The sequence below is a fragment of the Acipenser ruthenus genome, chromosome 7, assembly GCF_902713425.1.
Source record: "Acipenser ruthenus chromosome 7, fAciRut3.2 maternal haplotype, whole genome shotgun sequence".
Classification (NCBI taxonomy): domain Eukaryota; kingdom Metazoa; phylum Chordata; class Actinopteri; order Acipenseriformes; family Acipenseridae; genus Acipenser; species Acipenser ruthenus.
Genome location: NC_081195.1, coordinates 15,012,896 through 15,039,482, shown reverse-complemented (window position 1 = coordinate 15,039,482; position 26,587 = coordinate 15,012,896). Strand labels below are relative to the sequence as shown.

At 37.7% G+C, this 26,587-nt stretch overlaps 2 protein-coding genes across 4 annotated transcripts in view; one reads left to right on the top strand and one right to left on the bottom strand.

Moving 5' to 3' along the window:
* The window catches only part of LOC117415669 (phosphatidylcholine:ceramide cholinephosphotransferase 1-like), an 87,764-nt gene extending 78,189 nt beyond the window's left edge, over nt 1-9,575 (bottom strand). For all 3 annotated transcript variants that reach the window (XM_059026439.1, XM_034026291.3, XM_034026293.3), the window contains exon 1: nt 9,324-9,575. The gene's annotated coding sequence lies outside the window, so the exon portion shown is untranslated. The remainder of the gene's footprint in view (nt 1-9,323) is intronic.
* Nucleotides 9,576-9,628: 53 nt separating this feature from the next.
* Nucleotides 9,629-22,877, top strand: LOC117415668 (multiple inositol polyphosphate phosphatase 1-like). The gene is made up of 6 exons (XM_034026284.2): nt 9,629-9,813; nt 10,335-11,209; nt 12,236-12,430; nt 13,141-13,238; nt 14,408-14,541; nt 21,004-22,877. Exons 2-6 carry the CDS (start codon nt 10,609-10,611, stop codon nt 21,392-21,394), a joined length of 1,419 nt encoding a protein of 472 aa, XP_033882175.1. The 5' UTR covers nt 9,629-9,813; nt 10,335-10,608; the 3' UTR covers nt 21,395-22,877.
* Nucleotides 22,878-26,587: the final 3,710 nt, after the last annotated feature.

Genomic DNA, 26,587 nt, shown 5'->3' with positions numbered 1-26,587 from the left:
TCTTTAAGTGCTAGTACGGTAGATTAGCGCATTGCTAGGATACACAGTTTAGGCCTCTACATTCGCATTGGACAAACCAAATCAGAAGTAGGCCTATTGTAGTCACGTTTTCGTGATTTAAAAATTGAGGCAATAAGTTGTTTTTTTTTTTTTGTTTTTTTTTTAAATCTACCAATCACCTTCTTTTGTTTCAAAGCATGTTGTGTATGGATTATATGGCAATATTATATAAAAATAAGCTGAATTTAATACGATACTTAAATTAGTCAGGATTTGTGAGATAAATTCAAATGTTTTGCTTTGCTTTTGTACATAAAATGTTAACAGTAATGAACAACCACAGTTCCGATAGAAATTACTTCTGTTAAAATATAGTATTTTTTTATTATTATTACAATGTTATAGAGGCACCTGATGCGGACGCACACATATTCTTTTCCATTTTTAACGAAAGTCCTTTGCATTTCTTTTTTTATAAATCGGAAGTGCTCTAATTTTGAATACAAGTTGTGCCTTTTTGTCAAACTATTATGGACAACGGGGTTTTTAGTTATTGGATCTTCTGTTTAAAAAAACTCATCTTTGTTGTTTATTTTGAAAAATAAAACGTCAGTACATCGATTATCGTTGATAAATGTCGATACAATAATCCAATACAAAATTAGGGTGCCGATTGCACCACTATAAAAAGGAAACAGAATTATCTGTAATAGAGATCACAGCTGAACCATGTAGTGGGTAGTGGGTCAGCAGCCAATAAAGTTGTGACATGTTCTGAAACGTTTGACTGCGGAGCTAGCTTTAGTTGAATGGCAAGATGTCTCTGGACTGTGTATGTTATTTTTTCATGGTGCACGCCCATGCACAGCTGCAGATAGACTTCCTTCCCTTTCCTGCTCCATCCATCTATAGATATCTGCCTGCCTAAACTGATGAACAAACTGCTTCAAAAGCAAATAACCTCCTCATCATGTTTTTTCAATTTGTCACAAACCATGGGTTGGGACAGCTCAGCAAGTTAAACACTACCCCTCGCTAACCCTACTGATAGCAGAAGTTTCTCAGCATCCCAAGCTATTGATTATAAAAATAAGAATTTCAAGGACGTTGGTTATGGGTCTATTGAATGATCCAAAACAAATACTAACCGCTTACACCTCCCATGTGTATGATGCGTATACCCCCCCCCCCCTCCCGAACAGTTTCCAAATGTTGGCAAGTAGGTTAATAATAGCAGTTCCTATACAATGTATAACTACAGATACCATACCACAGTCCAGTCTTGTTAAGTGCGGTGCTGGATATATAAAAGCTGTTTCTTTTCTAGACAAAGGCTTTCACATTGTATCCCAAAATAAATATCTTAGGTCGTTCCCTCTGGGTTCAAGCAGTAAAAATTCAAGAATGATATACATTTTTTGGGTTGTTGTACAGTGCTGCAAGGTGGTGGGCTTTATCACAGCTTCAAAAACGTTGATGTGTGTCCACCAAGCAAAGCGGTATTGTCTCGCACCGACCTGCTTCGCTCCCCGCGAGCGGTGCTGCGCCACTCATGTGTGTCCTAGGCTTAAGAAGGACTAAATAGGCTGTTGAGTATGCTAATAACACACCCTCATACTTGAGTATATAATTAAGCAGAAGTAGTTGTGATGGCTCACCGCTGTAGCCACTTGGCTTTTCAGAATTTAAATTAAATTCTGCAGTTACAAAAAAATAAATAAAATAGATGTCCATAATCATATACAGCATGCTTACCATGTTCTGCCTAGAGTCCTTTACATTTACAATGTTTGCAGTGATGGATGGATGGATTAGCACCTAGTTATTTGCAGGAGTTACTGACCCCGTATCTTCCAAACCAAATTCTGAGATCACAAGATGCAGGGCTGCTGGTTATTCCTAAGGTCAACAAAAGCAACACGGGAGGTAGGACTTTTTCTTATAGAGCTCTGATATTACGGAATGCTCTGCCTTCGTTTGTCAGGGAAGCTGGGACCATTACAGTTTTCAAGTCAAAACTAAAAACACACTTTTATAAAATGGCACTCTTATCTTAGTGGGTTTTAATGTAACTTTAAAATTGCTGCTTTTGTATTATGTGTATACTATTATTGAAATCTGTTACTTAAATGGTCCGATTATGGCAGTTGTATGGGTGACGTGCTATACAAATGTATTGTGGTTTGTTCTTTTTTTCGGCCATGTACTGTACAGTGCTTTGCGATACGTTTGTATAAAAAGGGCTATATAAATGCAATAAATATATAAAGTAAATAAATGTTCGTTTATTTGTACTTGTTTATGTAGTCCAACCCTTTACATGTAAAAAGAAAAACACTAACTGCTCAATGGGGATAAGATTCATTTTTAAAAGGAAAGTGCAATAAATTATTCAAACAGTTGTACAAATCACGTCTCCCTTTAGGTGGTTGACACTATGAAGAAGGCTGAATTCATTGGCTTCTTTCATTTCTTGCTGGATGTGTACAACAAACTGTCAAACCGCAGTCTGCATCTTCAAAGCAACAGGCTCATTTTACCAATGGCTGTTGTGAAGCTGACTAACTGCATTTCCAATCTCAAAGCCCTCCTGGTTTCCCCAGGTACAAATTTTTCAAAATTCCAGCAGAGTGAATCAGAACCTGCACAGTTTTTTCTCTTTTCAAGGAGTAGCAGCAACCTGCAGCTTTGTTCAAAAACTGAGTGGTGGAATGCAAGATTTGCCAACAGTCCTGGCTTCTCCGGTGAAGGAAACTGTATTCCACACTATAGCAGCTCTAGGGAACAGATTTGGTAACCTTCTTGGAGATCACAAGAGTGTGGAGAGGAGTCCTGCAAAGGCGGTTGCATGCCTTGCGCACTGCTTCCAATGTAACAAGTGGTCGGAAAACACAATGGACCTAGCTAGCTATGGTGACAATTAAATTGATTTTCTCCTTTATTGGTTTAGGGGGTTGATTACCAGGTACAATATGATTAATTTAAAATAATATTTAACAAAAATATTTAGTGCAATTCCATAGGCTACATTAATATGGCCTAATTAAGGACATTGAATCTGCTTTTGGTTAAAAAATATATACCAGAGACTAAGTAATTTCTTCTAAAATGTACCAGATGTAAATTCTAACCTGAATGATACGGTATACAGTAGTAACACCTTTATATTGTACTTGTTTACCAGGCAGCCAAGCTCCAATGGAGGGAGCTGAAGATTCTGGTTTCACAGCAGTTACGTGACAAAACTTTCCTGTCTTTGTGGGCCCTACTGCTTGACAAAAGAACCATACAAAGATAAATTCCAAAATATTTTACATCTGGTGGAAATTTGTCTCGTCATTGCGGTGAGCAGTGCTGAGTTTGAGCGAGCCTACAGTGCAATGAATCGAATAAAAACAGAAGTGCATTGTTGAGTACCTGTACTACATCAAATCTGATCCGAATTGCAGCTGAAGGTCCTTCTGTGGAGGCTTTTGTCCCTGAACCAGCTGTAAAACTGTGGTTGAAAAACTCTGAAAGGGTAAGAAGATGCAATTACAAAAGTTGGCCCACACCTGAGGATTGGTGTATGGTACTATTGGGGGATGAGCAGATTCAAGAGTAGCATTTAGCATCAGTATGTCAGTTATATAAGTATAACATACTTATACTTCTGTTGTTAGAGTTAATGCATTATAGTTTTATCTACCGGCAGCCTAGCTCAACTTTCAATAAGTTTGGTTGTTGTGTTTTTCATTAATTCTGTCGCCTCCACCTTCTTTCTTGGGTTTGTCTAAAGGGGAGGGCAGCTATTCTGCTCCCCTGACCATGGCTTCCCTTTTGACAGCAAGCTATATAATGGTATGTTAAATTATGATATGTTAATGTATTATTGTCTAATCAACCGTATGCTTAATACATATTATAATCTATAACAAGTTAAATTTGAATCTATAAATTAGTTTTCCTGATATTGTTCCATCTTATCAGAGACAAATGTCTGTTTGTTAAAGAGTTTTGTACATTTTATATTAGTACAATAATTGTATCGGTTTCTCTTAATATCAGTAGAACAACACATTATTAATTGGAGTTATAGAACAAAGAATATTTTAATTTGGCCCCTAAATAAATTTTAATTGGCTACCAAATTTTAAAGTCCAGGAGCCAAATACCCCTAAGGATTTTGGCCAACTTTGAGCCCTGCATCATATCGTACATTGCAACAAACCAGATGTGTGTGATACAGTAAGAAAATCAGGCGACCGTGTTTGGATCCTATGGCACTGTTACACAATGAATTGCTGTGTTGTTCTGATACGCCTATGATGAACCTCCACATAAACAAATCAACCTGTGCATACTGGATTAACCTAATGGTGGAGTCCCACGAGATTTGATAAATTAACAATTCTAGCATTTTGGTTGTCTACAATTATCAGTTTGAGAATGGTGGCTCAAAACTGAAGAGATTTCATTCAAAGCAATCATTCAAAATTCAGATATGCAAATACTGGTAGGTCAGTCTTAAAATAACTAGTCCCAACAGCTTTTATTAATTTGCAAAATAGTTTGCATGACTTTAACTAGAACAGTGAGTTCACATACACAGCTACTGTACATAGATGGGTATTGCAAAAATAGCCTGATATTCATCTGGTAAATTATATTAGAATGTTTGCTATAAACAGCACAGAAATAAGTGTGCTTCTATTGACATCACGACGGTTGTGCAGAATGGCATTCCTTTTCATTAGATTAGATTCCAGATTCAGCTGAATTTAGGTTTGTGGCTGACTTAAAGAAAACGTGATAATCTGACTGTCTCAAAATACAACTTCAATTTACTGTAGCTGAAGACTTTCATCTGACTTTTTTTTTTTTAAACTTAAATGTGACAATACAACAAAAATAAACAACGCAACACATTTCATATGAATGTATTGTAAATTATTGTAATTGTGTGCGAGTACTTACTAGCAAAGAAACATGCATTAAAATACAATAATACACCTATAGAAATGGCAGTGTGCACTATTTTAGGAAGACGTTCAAACCGACATATTTCTAATATGAATTTCTTTGAAGGCCCAATTCTCTACTCTCACCCTGACCTAGAAAATTATTATGGCACCAAAAGACACTTGTACTGTAATTGAGTTCTTCAGCAGAATTCAGGGAACAATATAAAAAAATCTATTTTTAAAAAAGCAATAAAAAAATGTTGATATTTTTGCAGCCCAATGCAGCTAAATGTTTACATTTTAATCAACACATGCAGAAATGGTGCTGGGTTGTCTGTGCCTATCCTTATGCATACAACATGTATTCAGTGTCAGTCTTTCTGAATACTGGTAGTTTGCTAAATATCGCATGTAAGCTAGAATGAGGTTGTGCATGAGTTTCCAATTACAGTGGCTCTGAAAAGTATTCACCCCCCTTGGACTTTTCCACATTTTAATGTGTTACAACATGGAATCAAAATGGATTTAATTAGTTGTTTTTGCCACTGATCAACACAAAAAAAGTCCATAATGTCAAAGCGAAAAATAAAATCTACAAATTGTTCTAAATGAATTACAAATATAAAACAGAAAATAATTGATTGCATAAGTATTCACCCCCTTTGCTATGACACACCTAAATAAGCTATGGTGCAACCAATTGTCTTTAGAAGTCACATGATGAGTTGAATGGAGTCCACCTGTGTGCAATTAAGGTGTTTCACATGATTCCAGGTTAAATACACCTGTGTCTGGGAGGTCCCACAGTTGGTTAGTACATTTCCTAACAAAAACTACATCATGAAGACGAAGGAACGTTCAAAACAAATCCGGAATAAGGTTCTTCAAAAGCACCAGGGGTAGGATATAATAACATTTCCAAGGCATTGAATATCCCCCGGAGCACAGTAAAGTCCATTATTAAGAAATGGAGAGAATATGGCACAACTGTGAATCTGTCAAGAACAAGCCGTCCTCAAAAACTGAGTATCCGGGCAAGAAGGGCACTAGTCAGGGAGGCCACCAAGAGACCTATGGCAACTCTAAAGGAGTTACAGTCTTCCACGGCTGAGCTGGGAGACACTGTGCATACGGCAACAATAGCCCAGGTGCTTCACAAAACTGGCCTTTATGGGAGAGTGGCAAAAAGAAAGCCATTGTTGAAAAAAACTCACATCAAATCTCGGCGAGAGTTTGCCAGAAGGCATGTGGGAGACTCTGAGACCAAGTGGAAGAAGATTCTATGGTCTGATGAGACCAAAATAGAGCTTTTTGGCCTCAACGCTAAGCCCTATGTTTGGCGCAAGCCTAACACTATGTTTTGGATGTAGAACAAGAAAGTGGTATAAGAAATAAAAATCACAAGCCCTTTTCTAAGTGTTACGTTTGAAATGTGTAACTTATACTATAATTAGCCTAACTAACTGTTGAAATGATTGTTGCATAACAATTATATTCACTTTCTGTTGAATTGTTCTGACTACGTTTTTTTTGTTGACGAAATCACCAGTTTTTTGTGGCTTCGTTAATCAACAATATATATCTGCCCCACACTTCAAATGCACACAGCCACTTTTAGTTCTAAGACTCGTAGAATTAATCAATCAAAAGATCAAAAGGTGAGGTCACAAAAATGTTTTAATTTACACTTAATATGTAACAGGATGAACTGGAATTCCATATTGTACCAGGCTAGAAAATTACACTGGGCAGTGTAATAGCAAGACACACCTTCAGGTGCTAGTACTTAAGCAAAACACTCAGCCTGCGTACCCTAACCTAAACTGATGCAGGTTTTTAAGTTTAAAAAAAAAGTCTGTCACGTCACTTAAATTACTCTCTGTAGATCTAATATAAAATGTAATAATGATGCTAAACTGACTGACTAAAACAGCCAAATGTGAAAGTATTGAAAGGAAATAAAATGTTAGTTGAGGTCTCAAACCATTGTGAAGTTGTAAAATAAGCAAAAGGGATACTGCAGCCAAATATCTGGAAGCTGATTTAAATTAGATACTCCTGTGAGCAGGTCACTTTATTTTTTATTAAGTTAACTTATTTTACCATGCATGTATTGAAATTAGTTTTGTTTATCTGATTACTTTGTTGCTGCATTCTGATTACATTCAAGTGTAAGGAGTGCTCACTAAACTTTAAACAGTCCTAGCTACAAAAACCACAAAGACAAGCCACACTCAATGCACGATACCTTTCTTTAAAGTCCTAGTCTTCATACAGACCGCACAGATACACTTCAGGACCTGTTTATATACCTGCCTGCTTGATCACAATATTATTGCTAGGTGTAATTAATCTCGGCTCTAATTCCCAGACCCAGTGCACTCTGGGAACATTCCCCATTTAAACCTTAAGGCCTACATTATCACAATGTTTGTAAGTGTTCGTGGCTATCTCCAATGAATTTGAGAGAGTATTTCTGGCGCACTCTTTGCTGTGATGTCCATCAAGAGAAAATACACTCTCAACTTGATTAGAGGTAGCCACTGAACATTTATAAACATATAAAGTCAGTGAATCAAAATAGAAACTGATGAAAAGCTGATATTAACATATTTTATCTGTTTATGTAGATTCAGTTATGGTTTGAACACATTGTACCAGTATACAGTTGCAGTTTCATTTATAGGTATCTATTCTTTGGACCTTGAACTAGTGGGATTATTGTTTATAGCATATACATCACAGTGTGACTTAGCTCTTTGCTTTATTGTGTTATCCAAGGTCAATGTACAACCCACAGGGGTCATCCCAGCTCAAGTGGATATTCTAAAATACACAGCAGTGGTACATGCAGTATTTTGAAAACAAACAAAATTCAATGACAAAACTATTTGACTAGAACTATTTCTCAAAGACTTTTCTTCCTACTTCTAGAACTCACATGGGCCAAAAGAAGTTCCTCAACCTCCTACGTAAATGGCTTCAATTCATTCATTTGTTGTTGTTAACTAGGTGAAAGGTCATCAAAACGGTTATTTTTACCACCTGATACATGTTCTCATCATGAATTCACAGCTTTTCTTTTGTATGCACACAACATTGAGTGAAATAAATGTGGAATAAATGATCAAGTACATTTTTAGACCTGGCTGTCTTGTTTTCACAAGGATGTTTGTTAAGTGGCTACTTAGGCTAGTCAAGTTCTTATAAGGGAAAATGATACCACATAGTTAAAACTTTCTTTTTGTAATTCTGTTTGACAATCACTAAAGGTCCTCAATACAATAAGTAGTTTGTAGTTGACCTACTATTTTTACTACTAACCACATAAGTGAGTGTATATTTTCAGACAATCAAAAAAAACATACCTTTAAATGGGGGGGGGGGAGTACAGTATTGCAAGTTGTAATAGCTTCCTATAGTAAAACACCAGCATCTTTTTGTGATCAGATGATACTGCCTGCTCTGGCAGTACAGTCAGAATGGATTGAGTAATCTGGTACTGTACTTGTGTATCGCTTCTCCTGTAAGGCTTTTTAGGGCCTGCAACAGATTGCAATAAAAGGCAAAAATACGCTTAACCCAAAGTGCATGTTCTAACGTATTGTGCCGTTTTACAATCTCAACCCCATTACTGTTAACAAACCACTTTGTAACGTGAATAAACTGTTGCTTTTCGGGAGAAGGAAAGGGCCACATTGAACGCCAGAAAAACAATAGCTATGTCCAGCCATGTCAAATCAGTGTTTTCATTTATACCTGGTAATTATCTTTTTAAAAATGTTTCTGAGCTCACTTCCACCGCAACACAAATTCACGTTGTGTGAGTGTTTTGGCATTATCGGTTTGCCTTCCTGTAAAAAAGAAACACGCTCGGATCACTATCTACTGTTATTAATACTAATGCACTTTGTGTCAAACTGATTTTATCACCAATGTACTACTTGTTAACATGTAAAAAACATATTGTAATCTGGTTAATGTAAAAAAAAAATGTCTTAACAAATCAAATTAAAACATTAGGCTTTGCTAACACAAATAAACACCAAAACGTGCGCGCAATAAAAACCAATACACTTATAGTATAGTAGTATTACTAGTACAGTAAGTTGTTCTCTTTATTAAACAGTGCATTTTTGCATTCCTTCCCTGTGCATATATGTCTGGTCAGCAACCAACATAAAAATATACAAAAATAACAAATACTTCACAATCCGTATTTAGAACGAGAAAAAAAACAACTAAATCTCATAAAATTCCGTATGATATTTGTTCTTAGCCTTTTTCTTCCAAAGTAAACATAATATCTGAACAGTGTAACGGTGTATTCACAGACTAATAACAATAATTATACAGTATGGGGGAATTATCTTAACTCACCTTATCTACTTGTACTTCGTATTACATAACAACATGTTCACAGCAAACGCAATCGACTGATGCGGCTTCTTGTTTATCTCCCTTAAGCCAGCCCACTAGGCAACCTGGACATTCAATGAATTATGTTTATTGACAGTTTGGTGTCCAGCATGTTATTGTACTACCAGCAACACTCCCTTCTGCAGAGACTGCTGACAGTACGCTAGGGGTTCCCTCCGAGCCCCACAATACACAGCGAACCCTACGCAGACAAAGAGGAGGGGGCAGATTCTGTAACAGAACGGGAACTTATTTTACGTAATTTATGAGACAGACTGTGTTGGTTCAATTGATGCATGCTTACTAGCCATCACCGTGTAATGCCACAATTGAGAATGTTTTGGGGTACTGCGTGAACTTTTTTATACCGTGCTGCAAATCTTGAGGAGTCAGTGCTGCAATTATTGAAGGAATTTGCAAAACCACTGGATGGTTTATGTATTATTGGCAGGTTGGTATCTTTTGAGAACAAGACATGGAATTAGTTCCTACGAGTGTTTCCAGTAAAATATGCAAAAATAGAAGACTTGTTACTACAGATAGGATTTTTAAAAGCTAAGGAAGCTGATTTCGCCGCTGCCACGCTCCACAAAACCAAATATTATTGTAACTACCCATTTCCATTTTTCTAAATTATAAAATAAAACATAAATGTGTATCTTTCTTAGGTCCTGATGCTAAACTGGCAGCAGTCTTTGTGGGGTTAGGCTACGCTGAATCTACCATCTTATAATCACAATATAACACTTCAAGATGTCTTGTTGGTGAATTGCCTGTTACGTGGTTGGGGCACTGGCAAAACAGACAGTGCAGCCAGCAGTGCACCATCTTACCATAACACACCTTGACAAACAGGACTGTAAACTTCTTCAGGTCATTTAGTGTAAAATTAAACATGACTGCGAGACACACTTCTATTTTAATGCGCACAGTTTATATGATGTATTTATTATTAAAGCTCTCCCCCTATAGGTTATCAAGTGATGTAACAGAACGACACCTTTTTAAAACATGCGCGCAAAGTGCTTGCTGATCAGGAAGGCAAGGCAGCGGACTGGGCGACCAGCTGTGAAGACAGGAAACAGTAACAACATCATCATCCTCACCAGCACTAAACAGAAACAACAGACTCTGAAAGCACACATGCAGATGTTGCAGTTGTATCTTTACAACTAACTAATTTTATTTTATTGACAACACCGACGAAGGGCTGTTTTTCCCTCGTTACTGATCTAACCACAAAATTATGGCAGTCGTACTAAACCGACACGTCGTGCTTCTTACTTTTGCATTTACTCGTTTTTGTTCAGCCTGCAACATTGTTGCAAATCGGGACGATCACACTGGAGATATCCCAACAATTGCCAAGTATTTTGGGACCAAGACCAGATACGAAGAGGTCAATCCATACCTTTTGAACGACATACTTTTCGTCAACAAAACTCCCTTGCGGCTTCAACAGGACTGCAGTCCGGTGCACATCAGCGCTGTCATCAGACATGGCACAAGGTACCCGACCGCCAAAAACGTTAAGAAGATGATAGCCATTTACAATTTGGCTGAAAAAAGGAAGCATAGAGGCCGGGGCTTGGTGGATTATATAAACCACTGGGATATGTGGTATAACGACACGATGGATGGGCAGTTAGTGGAAAAGGGCAGAGACGACCACAGGAATCTGGCTGTTCGATTGGCAACTGCGTACCCATCACTGTTCAGTGAGGACAGTTTCAGAGACTGCCGCATGAAGTTCATCACTAGTTCCAAGCACAGGTGTGTGGACAGTACCCTCTCATTCATCGAGGGGCTGGTGAAGAAGTACTGGAAAATGCAGGACAGGAGAAAGGGTAATGACAGCTAAGTATTGTTTGTGTCTAGTTTTCGGAAGTTACATTTGAAGGACCTTCTCAGTGTCATGTGACTTTTATGTGACATGTGACGTTATTCTATTATTATAACCCCCCCACCCCCCCACCCCAGTATGGAACTGGTTCAACACTGCAGATTGAGAAAAATAACCCCACTCAAAACTGCGTGCTCTGGTTGTGAAAGGTAACTCCACTGAAATCAGCAGTAAACTAATGTAACACCAACTGTATCTATGCATTTTTGCATTAGTATAAGTTACTAAAACTATTGAAGTAGTTACCAGGTATCTAACTGGAAAAGACAAATGATAAACAAGAGATACATGAAATATGTGTATTTTTGGCTACTTCATACTCTCTGGGATCCCTGGACCACAGTCCTAATGTAGTTATACAGTTACTTAGTGCAGAAAGAGTTCATGAAACATAACCTTGTGTACACACTGAGCTTATCTTTTACTGGAACTAGCCATTGCACAATTGACTTGGTCAAATGTATTTTGTTTGCTCTCTAGCCTGGAGTGGGACAACAACACATGAATGGGTTCAAATGACAGAGGCCGTTTTCATAAAACTCTGTTAATAAGTTATTTAAAGCCTATGTTTTTTTTTTTTTGTTTGTTTGTTTTTTAAATTTAGTTGTTGCCAATAAGTTTTTATTATTAGGATTCATTACACTTTTCTACATGTTGTTAAGGGACAGAAGCTTGTCAACCAGGCCTATTAGCTCTAGATTGGACATTTGATTCAGTTGCTTCAGTACAGATATAGGCCAAAATAATAAAAGCATTTGTCCTAATGCCGTTAATAGTGTTTGGCCACCACACACTGTATGTGTTGATACTGTGGAAAGGCAGTAACGTATTGTAAAGTGGAGCTATCAGCTTCATTTCAAACTGGTGGCCTACCTCATCTCTCTACCCTCAAATCCAGTTCAACACAGTGTGCTGTTCTCATCTAGTTAATGTACTGCACTTTTGTAAAAAAGATCCTTTGCTGTTGTAGATATGCACTGCCAGCTTGAAGTCAATGATGAGCTGATGAGATTCTTTGACAAATGCGAGAGGTTTGTCGTTGATGTGGAACAGAACAAGACTGCTTTGCAGCAGGTGGATCTGTTCAAGACTAAACCAGAGATGCAGGGGGTGCTGGACAAAGTGGCCAGTCTACTGGACATAGCAGCCAGTGACATCACAGCAGGTAAGCCATGTAAACATCGGTTGCGTTTTAGTTTCCCTCAGACTAGCTGCACAGGCAGCAACAAGAACGACGACTTGCTAAACCCGTTGTACCAGCGGCTTATTAATATTTGCTATTGCAGAAAAGATCAATGTGATAAATACCACTTTAGCTAGGGTTAGTAGGTATTTGTTTGTATTTTATATTGATCAATACATACCCATCAAACCTGTAATTTGTACTTTCTTTCAATACTTTCGATACTTTATTGAAGTACAGACTTTAATCAGACACATTTAATAAAATGTTCATAAATTCAATTCTGCTAACATAATAAATTGCACTGATGTATGTGATGCAAATTAAAGTTAACTATATAATCATTCATTACTGTACAAGCAATAGCTGTCTCTTAATGACCAGACCTTGAAAGACAGGTTTGGTGTAACATGTTGCAGCATTCATTGTGTATTAGTCAAGATGGGATAGTCTCTTGAACTGCATTACCAACCCTACTTCATCTACATGCAGATATATCAGGCTTAGCCTCAGGCAATAACCACAATTTCAAACCGGGTGTTCCTGATAAGAAGAAAGTGATACTTTTTAATAAATGGCAAGTATACCATTAGTGTCCTTCAAAAGAAAACGTCACATTGATTCACCAACGTGTTGGACCAGATGGTAAGATTATAGTTGATAACAGTTTATTTTCCGCTTTGTTTCTGCAGACTTGGTTGAAGCTGCCTTTTACATGTGTTCTTATGAGCTTTCGATTAGAAATCTGAGCTCGCCATGGTGTCAACTTTTTGACCAGGAAGATGCTAAGGTGAGGAAAAATTATCATGCCTGCAGCAGGGGTAATAACCATTGACCTCTCTCTCATAATTTTTTGGAACCCCGCTACTTACTCTTTAAGGCTGAGGTGGCAACCTATTATCTGTAACACAGGAAATAACCTATAGCACTGTAGCAGGAGAAATAGGTGTCACCCTGAGTGAAATCCAGGCTTAAGCTCTTCAGGTTGATGTTTTGATTCATGTTGCCAAAACTATTGGTAAGACCATTTACATAGAGGAATACTATATCTCATACACATTATCTAAAATATTGGGCCCTATTCACAAACTGTTTTAAGGATTCTGATTCATTCAATCGAATTTGTAGTTCACAAAACCTTTTTGAATTGTTTAAGATCATGTTAGAATATTCTCTGTTTAATTTAAGAAAGTTTATAAACACTCTTTTAATATATACCGGTATACATCAAAAGGGGGGTGATTGTAAGGGGAACAAAATAGGCAATTCGAGTAACAGGCTTTTATAATTCTAACATCACTTTAGAATTAAATTAAAAAAATTAAATTAAAAAAATTAATAAATGCAGGATTTCTACCAAATTATGATTTTGGTAGATATATTTTCTTCCCCCTACATAAATAAAATAAACCATACTGCTCCTGCGTACCTTAACAGGCAGGTTTATGTTGCATTTGCATTCAGACAGTGTACAATTTTTATGGGCCAGTTTCTGAAACGTCCAAGAAATGACACTGACCATAATGAAAGCACTTGTAATTCTACTGATATAAACGAAATGTATCAAAATCAATTTCTGGTGGGTCCTCAGTCACGATGCTTAATGTCATGGGGACCTTGAGCCAAGAACCTCTGGGAACCCCTGACATAGGGGACTGAAATTACAGCTGCACACCCCTAGTTTTTTTAAATCACCTTACTACAGAAATTGAGTTTTTCTGAGGTCAGAAGCAGGCCTCTTAGTTTTGAAAGGGGTATTTAAAGCATATTAAAAAAAAAAAAAAAGATCTATGCGCAAACAAGAACAAAACACATAATCTAATAATAAACTGGAAAGTATTTAGAAGATATAAAGTGTAAAGACTTTCTCTAGTGGACTGCTGCTGGACATTATGTATTTATTAACCATATATTTATTGACTGACAAGAATATACCATACTTTTTTTTTTAATGACCAGGTTCTCGAATATGCCAATGACCTCAAGCAGTACTGGAAGAGAGGCTACGGGCATGAGATCAACAGTAAATCAAGCTGCTGTCTGTTTCACGACCTCTTCAAACGCTTGGACAAGGCTGTTGAGGAGAGTGAGAGGCAAGTAGTATTCTGTTTATTAACCAGCACATAATGTTTCCAAGAATACATTAAGGAGAAAATCAATCACATGTAACTCAAAATGTGATAAACACATAACATATAATGGAACCATTCATTACTTTTTATTGGGTACCAGTTTTTCCCAGATAAATCATAAATCCTAAAAAAGTAGTTTTTTCCAAATCTGTATCCTCCACTCACTCAGTGTTCTGAATACCACATACTGTTTGCAAGACCATCACAAAGATTACACAAAGCCATGTTGACCTTGAATGGTTGAATGTGAATACGTTAGAAATTCTGTACAGCACTGATCTTTATTTATAAAATGAGGGTATAAAATTGTGTGAAATAAAAACCTTACATAAAGTCTGAAATTTAATAAAACACCTTTTAAGGAACAGTTTTTATTTTTTCCTTTGATAGGGAACTAGTGTTAGCAGCAATGAGAAATATAAAAAACAGCACAACAAAGTGGTGTCATATTTCACAATGACTGTGGAAATGTAGATTAAAAAAGGGTATATTTCAACATATTACAGGAAAATCATTTTTAGGTTGGAAAATGTTCTTTTTTTAATTGATCGTTGGGTCACTTTGTTGCACTGATTTTAAACCTTGGTAAACTTAAGCTTTTTTTTTTTTTTTTGCATATTTATGTCTCCAGAACCAAGAACACAGAAAACAATGTCTGTGATCTGCAAAGCATTTTGAACAGTATGCATTACCTGCGATATTGGAAAGCAATGGTTTCTGATGCAGGCAAACACGCAGAGTCATTCCAGACAGGCTAAATGTGTTATTAGTTCCCTTCCTCATTGTGTGGTAGTGTGCTGTCTACAAAGGTCCAGATCAGTGGTCCTCAAAATGGTTTCCGTGGGCAAAATTATGGGTCGTGAACACATTTCTGGCGGGTCGTAGCGTGAGAAAATAAATAAAGCTTTAAACACGTTTTCCAACAAAAGCGTCACAGCAGTCTGTTGACAGTGCTGCTCGCTTATGCAGTGCTTGTACGTACTCGACATTTTTTTTTCCTGCTTCTGAGATACGATCAACCAAATGAATATCTGCATTTTCTCTGCGGTAGCCCAATCATAAGTTAACTGGGTGGGACACAAACTATGCCTGTTTGAGTTGCAGGTACTGACAGTAAAGTAAGGTTAACCAATAGGAGAGTAAAATATCTGCCAAAAGTTTTGCGCAGCTGTCCAATCATAAGGAAGTAGAAGTCGTTCACGGTATTCTGCATGAAAATTGAAAGCGAGTTAGTAGCCAATAGGAAAGTGAAAGATCTGACAGCTGTCCAATCATTCGTGAGCAGAGGTGGGGTGTTAATATGCCGGTTAAGCACTGAATTTCGCCAACTGTGTTACTGAGAAAAATAATACATTTCAGTATTTGGAATTTAATTTTCTCTCTCTATATTTTTAATTGCTCCAGACAAGGGAAACACCGTAGTAGATTTAGTTACGATTCCACTTTCTCTGAATAATTGTACCGGAGATGAGCAATCTTTAAAACAGAGTAGCGTTGACAAATTTGCCAAATTGAAACAAAGTGAGACGCTATCTATTCTCTTTTATTTCAGTTTATTCATGGTTATTTGTGTAAACATGCTATTTAAAAATATTTGCATTGTGTATTTTATAGAATTTATTTAAAGAATAAGCGCAGCACTCACAATTACTGCCTGAGACTTGGCCTTATCAGAGTGAGCCAAGAATATATATATATATATATATATATATATATATATATATATATATATATATATATATATATATACACGTGCAGTATATGTCGCAGGAAGGCAGTGTTTAAGATAAGAATTTATGCAATAGTCAGCGTTCCGCAAACAGCCAAGTAAAATCAATTTATGCCCGTGCCAAAATTACTTTGAGGACCACTGCTCTAGATAGACCTTAATTTGTTGTCCAGTGCAGCAGTCATTGCCTGCTTGACAGTTGTCCGTGGTGACCGTCAGGTGTTGATTTGAAGCTAGTTTTAAGATTCCCGCTTACAAGGCATCTACCATAATGACCTCTGTACTCGGAAACTGATTCGCTGATATAATATGTCAATTTTCTAATCCCCTCTAACACCTTAAGTAAAGGAAAAGCCTCCATTGAGACATTCACCGATTTTGGAATTTGACAGCACTCCAGATGTTCACCAACTTTTGTACCAAATAACAAAACGAGCAACTGAAATAAAGATCACGGGTGATTTTTGGTATTTAATGCTGTGTTACTAGTTATGTAGTTATGTAATTCTGTTAATTACTTTCGGCTCAGAGATTATACTGGTGAGGTGCCAGCAGCAATGCTATGTTATCATTTTTTTTTTTTTTTAGGTATTATAAAACAGTAATTGCTGTCACATAAAATGTTTAGGGATGGTTGCGTGTAACATGGAAAGCCAGTCTTCCTTGCTGAACCTCAACAAGTGTTTATCCTCTAAGGCAGTGGTGGCCAATACATGGATCGCAAAATATTTTTTGTGGATCTCAAGACAAATCTGAACACTAACACTAACATAAGCATACAACCATTTTCGTTACGGCGAATGGCAAATAAATATCCATGACTAAGAATTCATACATTTAAAAAAAAAACTTCAGGGGGGCTCCTGAGTGGTGCATCCAGTAAAGGCGCTCCGTGTGGAGTGCAGGATGTGCCCTATAGTCTAGACATTGCGAGTTCGAGTCCAGGCTATTCCTTTGCCAACAGAGGACGGGAGCTTCCAGGGGGCAGCGCTCAATTGGCCGAGCGCTGCCCGGGGGGAGGGAGGGTTAGGTCAGCGACCCCTGTAGTCTGGCCGGGGCGCCTGCGGGCTTGCCTGTAAGCTGCCCGAGAGCTGCGTTGTCCTCCGACGCTGTAGCTCTTGGGTGGCTGCATGGCGGGCCTGTAGAGTGAAAAGAAGCGGTCGGCTGACGGCACACGCTTTGAGGACAGCTTGTGTTCGTCTTCGCCTCTCCCGAGTCAGCGCAGGGGTGGTAGCGGTGAGCTGAGCCTAAATACAATTGGACATTCCAAATTGGGAGAAAAACAGGGTAAAATTAATTGCCGACTACTAAATAAAAAAATAAAAAAAATAATAATATATATATATATATATATATAATTTTTTTTTTTTTGTAACCCGTCGACACTGACGGTCGTTCGTTTGCCCCTATAATACAGAGACCCAGGACACAGAAATGGCTTTTTCAAGTGCGGTTGCGCTATTTTTAATAACAAAACCACAAACAAACAAAAAACAAAATAAATACCTAGCTCAAACGTAGAGCCTAACTTAACTTTGAACAGGTCCCTGACTAACATGCAGGACGGCTAAGCCGTTTACCTGTCAATAAACAAAAACACACAGTATCAACACAGCGCTTACTTTGATATTGACTGCTCAGAAAACAGAGCATATATATATATATATATATATATATATATATATATATATATATATATATATATATATATATATATATATATAATTGATTTGCATTACACTAGAGTAAATGTTAAAACTTCATGCTGATTTGAACTCGGCTCTCGTCAAGATAAGCACCAACTAAGACGTAGCTTTACAGTAAACTAATGTGATCCATCTGTGTCTGTCCATTTGCGTTTCCTTCGATATGATGATGTAGATCTCCTTCTATCTGGTGTATATATATATATATATATATATATATATATATATATATATATATATATATATATACACATACAGTGGCTCTCAAAAGTATTCACCCCCCTTGGACTTTTCCACATTTTATTGTGTTACAACATGGAATCAAAATTGATTTAATTAGGAGTTTTTGCCACTGATCAACACAAAAAAGTCCATAATGTCAAAGTGAAATTAATTACAAATACAAAACAGAAAATAATTGATTGCATAAGTATTCACCCCCTTGAGTCAATATTTGGTTGAGGCACCTTTGGCAGCAATTACAGCCATGAGTCTATTTGGATAAGTCTCTACCAGCTTTGCACATCTGGACACTGCAATTTTTGCCCATTCTTCTTTGCGAAATTGCTCAAGTTCCGTCAAGTTGGATGGGGACCTTTGGTGAACAGCAATTTTCAACTCTTTCCACATATTCTCAATTGGATTGAGGTCTGGGCTTTGACTGGGCCACTCCAGGACATTGACCTTTTTGTTTTTAAGCCACTCCAGTGTGGCTTTGGCTGTATGTTTGGGGTCATTGTCCTGCTGGAAGATGAATCTTCTCCCAAGTCCCAGGTCTCTTGCAGACTTCAGCAGGTTTTCCTCCAGGATTTCTCTGTACTTTGCTGCATCCATTTTGCCCTCTATCTTCACGAGCTTTCCAGGCCCTGACGCAGAGAAGCATCCCCATAGCATGATGCTGCCACCACCGTGCTTCACGGTAGGGATGGTGTTCTCAGGATGATGTGCGGTGTTAGGCTTGCGCCAAACATAGGGCTTAGCGTTGAGGCCAAAAAGCTCTATTTTGGTCTCATCAGACCATAGAATCTTCTTCCACTTGGTCTCAGAGTCTCCCACATGCCTTCTGGCAAACTCTAGCCGAGATTTGATGTGAGTTTTTTTCAACAATGGCTTTCTTTTTGCCACTCTCCCATAAAGGCCAGTTTTGTGAAGCACCCGGGCTATTGTTGCCGTATGCACAGTGTCTCCCAGCTCAGCCGTGGAAGACTGTAACTCCTTTAGAGTTGCCATAGGTCTCTTGGTGGCCTCCCTGACTAGTGCCCTTCTCGCCCGGATACTCAGTTTTTGAGGACGGCCTGTTCTTGACAGATTCACAGTTGTGCCATATTCTCTCCATTTCTTATTAATGGACTTTACTGTGCTCCGGGGGATATTCAGTGCCTTGGAAATGTCCTTATATCCTACCCGTGATTGGTGCTTTTGAAGAACCTTATTCCGGATTTGCTTTGAACGTTCCTTCGTCTTCATGATGTAGTTTTTGTTAGGAAATGTACTAACCAACCGTGGGACCTCCCAGAGACAGATGTATTTAACCTGAAATCATGTGAAACACCTTAACTGCACACAGGGGGCCTCCATTCAACTAATTATGTGACTTCTAAAGACAATTGGTTGCACCATAGCTTATTTAGGTGTGTCATAGCAAAGGGGATGAATACTTATGCAATCAATTATTTTCTGTTTTATATTTGTAATTTAGAACAATTTGTAGATTTTATTTTTCACTTTGACATTATAGACTTTTTTGTGTTGATCAGTGGCAAAAATTCCTAATTAAATCCATTTTGATTCCATGTTGTAACACAATAAAATGTGAAAAAGTCCAAGGGGGGTGAATACTTTTGAGAGTCACTGTATATGTATATATGATATATAACACTGCAATACGGACAACACGAGACACAGCAAAGATAACTTAATGCATTTAAATCCGAGTGTATATATATATATATATAGGTCAAAGTCTGAAATGAATTGCAGAGATCTTTCATTCTGGGTTTTGTCCAGGCAGATCTGGGAGTGCACACAATTGCCCGGTCAAAGTCCAAAATGAATCTCTTTCATTTTATGTTTTTAGACAGAGCTAAAATGATCACCGAGATTAAAGAGCTTGTTTGACCCGCCTACCTGAGTAGCATCATTCATTCATTCACTCACTCACTCACTCATCTCATTCATATAAACTACAAAGGAAGTCCGGTTTCAGAAAATAGGCATATATTTAAAATTGTATTGTTATTGATGACATGACTATATAAAATATTTTATGAGATATACAAGACTAATTTATTTGAAACAAATTGTTAAAATCTATATATGTGTTACATACTTAACTTACGGGGAGGGGGACCCAAAGGTTAGGCAAGTCTGCCTGTCACTCAGAACAGGAATGAAAGAACAGAGGGAGTGATTTACATTCTGCCCGAGAAGCAGTGGTTTGCCCCGTCATAAGTTATTTTGATATTTGCCCGTAACACATACAACAACAACAACAACAAAAAGAGTTTTGACGCTGCAAGCTTCTGAAACTGTGATACATATTGATGCTGATAGTGTGAGCTTCTCGCAATCACTGCTTTCTGTGCCTAAGGGTCATGAGTGGAAACCAAATAATTCAAAATGTCATCCACTGTAGTCTAGGTCTGACTAATAATGGGAGCAGATCAATTGTGATGGTGGTTTTGTCAGTTCTGTGTTTTACAATACTGAATTCTTTAGAAATGAGTGAAAAATAAATATAATTTTACTGTAGCTGTCTTGTTTACTGTTGTTTTTTGACACCTCCAAATCAATATCCAACAAGTTAGCAATTGTTATTATATAAGGTTTCAACATGATCACTAACTATATCCAAAAACCTTCTTGCAATCTGTCTCTAGAAGAACCAGGGATGTGCTTAATCTTTTTCTGGCTCCTGTGTACATTTTGCTACTGAGGTGTTATCCAGATCATATAAATAGACTCTGTTTGTCTGTGTGTATTTCATAGGTCAGGTACGGTCTCTGAGCCCGCAGCTTTCCAGATTGGCCACGCTGAGACTCTCCTCCCACTGCTGTCCCTCATGGGCTTCTTTAAGGATGAGACACCACTGACTGCTGACAACTTCGCCCAGCAGGGGGGGCGTGTGTTCCGAACAGGCCACATTGTGCCCTACGCCGCCAACTTGGTTTTCATTCTTCACCGATGCGAGGAGAGCCACCGACTTCAGCTACTGCTCAATGAGAAACCCCTGTGCTTCCCCAACATGGACAATCCAGCCCCAGAGTATCAGCATGTGAAGAATCTTTACAGCAACCTGCTTGAGGGGTGCGACTTCAAGAAAGAATGCAAACTTCCCAGCGCCATTGGAGCTGTTAACCCAATCATCCATGAGCTGTGATCAATCGACCCCCCCAACTTCAGAATGGGAAGCGGGTCATATTGAGGGCACAGGCTCTTGTGAAATAAATGAGCAACTTCACGGTTTTTCAGCTCACAGAAAAAGCAGTGTGTTGTCTTGATGCAAGCATGAGACTGCTTTTCATTGTCCGACATGTAAACCATTTATCTAAGATTCCCGGGGAACAGGCTTTTAACTATGCGCTGCACATGAAAATGGTTGTCGGGATACAGGTTTGAAAGGAGCAAAATGAAGCAAGCTGACCCCACTGCCTGTATCTCTGTATCTGAATATAAAATAAATAGTTGATTGTTTTGGTGCTCATAAAAAGTGTTGAAGTTGCTAATAATTTTCACAAGGGGAAGTTTTAGCTTTATCAATTACTTTTGCAATTTCAGAGTTCTTAAGAAAGCTCTAAATTACATTTTTTTCAAAGGCTGCTATTTCACTTTTAGAAATATCATCCAAAACAAAGTCTGTGGTTGTTTGGTTTTTTTAACGTGCAAATTCTAGTTTACCACTAATTCCAAAGCCTAGGTAATGAGTTTTTTTTTTTTTTTAGAAACTCATTGTATTTTTAAGTTTTTTTTTTCAATAATAAATATAACTAGAACTTCCAGGCAGTTTTACGGCTTCCAAGCTCAGTACCAGTTTGACATTTTGGCAGCACAAGTGTCAGCAACAGATGAGTTTAATGGAGCAGTTTCAATTCAAAATATTGCTTTAGTTCATTATCTCACAATGCGTTATAACTTTAAACACCATGGTAACCATGACCCTATCTACACACTGTAAGGAGTTAAAAGCTAATTTTACATTTGACCTTAGAGAGGTCAAAGGTCATAGGTAAGGTGATTTTTGGATAGAGCATATATGGGTTCCTATCTGTGTACTATAGTAACCATTAACCTATCTACACTGTAAGGTGTGTGGCAATGTGCCCCGCCCCTGTGTGCATATTATGTGTTGTATGTTGCGTGTGTGTGTTAATGTTGGTGTATAGATTGGTACACGGGATATAAACGGGTCTGTGTTTCACGTGTGATTTAAAGATGTAGATTTATATTTAGGCACGAGGAGGGCACAAATCACTTCACGTGCTGGTTAAATGTAATATATGAGCACGGGGTTGCACGTAATGAATTCACGTGCTGGGATTCAAGTGAATAATTAATTCGTAATTGAATCCCAGCACAACAGTATATATAGAGACACGTAGCATTCACTCGGTGTTGGGTGTTCGAGAGTGGAGAACGGGTGAGAGAGAAGGAGAACGTAAAGTGAAGTAAAATAATAATCTATAAGTGTTTGTACTCACCGTGTTTGTTTGTCTCCATGCACCGTTTGTTAAGTGTTTAGTACGTTTTGTTTGTCTATTTATTTTGGCGCAAGTGCCGTGTCCCGTGTTGTGTGTTTAAAACCTTTTATTTTCTGTTCTGTTTATTAAATGCTGAGCGAAAAGCATTCGCTCAGCTCCACCAAACCACAAGTCTCTGTCTGTTTATTTCCTGCTTCTGGTCTGACGCCACCCACTCCGGCCGTCTTTGTGACAGGTGTTATAAGCTAGTTTTACATTTTAGCTTAAGGAGAGGTCAGAGGTCACTGGGAAGGTCATTTTTGGATAGCACACATATGGTTTCCTATATGTGTTTCATAGTAACTGTTAACCTATCTGCACTTTGTAAGGAGGTGTAAGCTAGTTTTACATTTGACCTGAGATTTTGAAAGGTTTTTAAAAAAATGCATCAGGTGGCCATATTGGTTTATGCACAAACACCATTTTTGAAAAAGTCAATTGTATTGACAAAGGGATGATGCTTGTCAACTTTGGAGTTAATCAAATAAACCACTTTTCAACTGAACGAACGAAAGAACGAAACGTAGGTCTGACGGCCATCGTGTTTTACAAAAGAACACCTTTGTCCCCAGGATGATGCCTACTAAATTCAGAGTTAGTTGGTTGAATGGTTTGCAAACAGAAGCATTTTGATGTTTGGGGTGCGTTTCAGTGAATTTGGTGGCAGCCATTTTGATAGTAAAATTTATCGCAGCAACTTCTGCTTCGCAAACTTGAAGCGGGTTTGGTTGCTGATGTTTCAGATCAATCGGTTCACTGCTTCCCAAGAAGAAGGTTTTGATAGGTTTTTTAAAAAAAATGCATCAGGCTGACATCTTGTGTAATACAGGAGCACATATATATTTTTTGCATCTGAACTGTAATCTACATGTGATGATACCTGCCAAGTTTCATGTTGATTGGTTACACCGCAAGCATACAGGAGCAGTTTAAAATTTTGGGAGGAAAAACGTCAAAAAAACAATATATACAATGGGCTTCCCACGCCAGCCTGGAAGCCTAATTATCCATACATAACATTATATAAGCTGTACCACTTCCATGGTTGTGGATCCAATATTCTAGTGCTTTTCAAACCTAAACGGCTTCCTTTTAGCATTTCTGAGCCCAATTGCAAACTACCTTTCATATATTGTGTGTCAGTTATTATTCATTTGCCCAGATTTCTTACCTTATTTCATATTTAATTTATTTTCCTGTATACACTAGCTTTTAAATCATTCCAGAAATTCCAAAATGTCGTCCGTGATCACGTTACAGGTGCTGGATGCATCTGACACACAGAAATGTGTAACCAAGCACCTAGATTGCACAGGACATGATGGGCTGTTCAGGATAACTGACTTCAATGTCAATTCAAACCCAAACCTCGAAGACTCAAACCCTGGGAATATATCAAGATTTTCAACTGAAAAAAAGTAAAAAGGTTAAGTGTTTATAGCCTTACTGTAATTAACCAGCAGGACCCCTTAGCCACTGCCATCTGGTCTTGCAGTGGATGCTTATTGTTTAGGGAGATACAGATGCATTTCTTTCTTGAGCTTAGGCCATCAGAAATAGGAATTCAGCAACAGTATTTGGTGTGAGACTCTGGTTATATTGCTTGCTAAAATAAACCGATAAATAAAATAAAACTGATCTATATTCACAAACTCATAAACTATATAAAGGATGTCTTCTCGGATTAAAAATGTTTGTACTGTTAAACATCATTTGGACCAAGGAACCCTAAGAAAAGTTTACGACCTATTTTTTGCTGTTTTATCATGCTTTTCCCATGGTTATACTAATCATTTACCCAGGTCTGTCATTTTTATTAATACACTTTTCCATACCTCCCTATTCTTCACAGTGGTTTACCATGCTTTCACTATGCTTTATTACACTGCTATGTTTTTACTATAGTAAACTTCTGTTTTTCGGGTTTTATTAATTGTTTTTTGGGGGCTTTCAATTTTTATATACTGTATGAAATTAGTGTTTTCGGTTACTTTTCAAAATGCGTGAGCGTTTTTTTTTTTTCTGTCATAATATGTATAGTAACTCGACAGTACTTGCACACTTAAGTTGTACCTTCTTCCCATTGCTGTATTCCACAACGAAATCCCTGTGGTTCACGGGCACATTCTTCTGGGGTTTTTTGTGTGTAGGCATTTTGTACATTTCTTCACAATTCTGTTTAAAATCCTCTGTATTTTAACTGTAATACAGTTTAATCCCGCTAACAAACCTCCATCCTGATTGTAATCTCGTTTTAAATCTCGCAAGTGGAGTCTCCAATAGAAATGTAGGAATGTGCTGTCCTTCAGTAGTTGGGGTGGGTTTAAAGTATTGAGAACGAATCAATGATAGATGCAAGTCAGGAAGGCGGGACATTGCCCAGCAGCACTGGGAAATGTATTTATTATTATTTTTGTAGTAGGTTTTATTTTTTAATGGGAATCGGGTAAAGTCAACGTGAATTGATTAACCATTTCTACAGTTTTTCCGGTGCTTTCCGGTGTTTATTGTCTATTTACCGATTTCATTTTTTTTGTATCGGGGGTGTTTTATCAGGTTTTATCGGTTAAATATACATACTGTTGATGTAGGCCATGGTGGTCTAGTTTTTAATGGTACTCGCAGCTCTCATTTTGTAATTACACTGGGGATGGTCCCTGAACTTTGTGGATCCCGAAAGCTAAACCTTGCTCTATATAGGTTTTATTAGTGAGTTATGCATTTGGTTGGTTCATTTTGTCTGCCAAAAACACTGAATATGCTGCCGCTACTGACGCCTCTGCAGCATAGCCGGGGGAGGAATTGACAACCTGTTTACAAGCATCTTAACAGTCCTGGCTCATTAAATACTCTGGCCTACCAAACGACTGGTTAGTGGTGCTGGGATGTGTGGTATTTGTTGCTGTTTTAATTCCCCTTCTTTATTTAATAGGTCTTTAATGTATAGCAGGTTACCTGACACTGCATATCCTGTTCCACCTAGTATCAGCTTCAGGTTTTAAAAATGAAGGTCACTATTAGTAGTTATTATGTCATACTTTCCCATTGTACAGCATGTACCCAAATTAAACCTGTCTGTCATTTAGCCTCAGCACTACACAAAGAAGCAAATCTGATGCTCAGGGTCAAATTGTTGTTTTCTAGTGCCATTATAAAACCTGTACTGTTTTAATTCTTTCACAAAGTAATATGATATTTCTGTTCTTACCAGGACACATTTTCAACAAAGAGATACAAATCTATTAAATATTTGCATAGAACATGGACATTTAAAGGAACACTTTGTACCCTCTGAATTTTCATAATATGAGCACTTTCATCAAAAAACAGGAGGTGTAATTAGTGTGAACAGTATGGGCTAAAAAACAGGTTAATTTGCATCAAAAGCAACCTTGAACTGCATCCTATGATGATCCAAGCTTGAAGTTTAAATAGTTCCTAATTCAGAACTCATCTACTGCAAGCTATATACAGAGATCTAAATATTTGTGTGGTCCAGTGGTTAAAGAAACAGGCTTATAACCAGGAGGTCCCCAGTTCAAATCCCACCTTAGCCACTGACTCATTGTGTGACCCTGAGCAAATCACTTAACCTCCTTGTGCTCCGTCTTTCGGGTGAGACGTAATTGTAAGTGACTCTCTCTAAGTTGCCTTGGATAAAGGCGTCTGCTAAATAAACAAATAATAATAAAAAACAAACAAAAAATATGCATAAATGTGTTGAACCTGTAACGTGTTTTGTTGTGACTGTATGCATAGAATATTAAATTAAAATTGACCATATATAGGCACCTAATGAATAGAATATTTAGCAAAATCTTAGTTTCGATAAATGC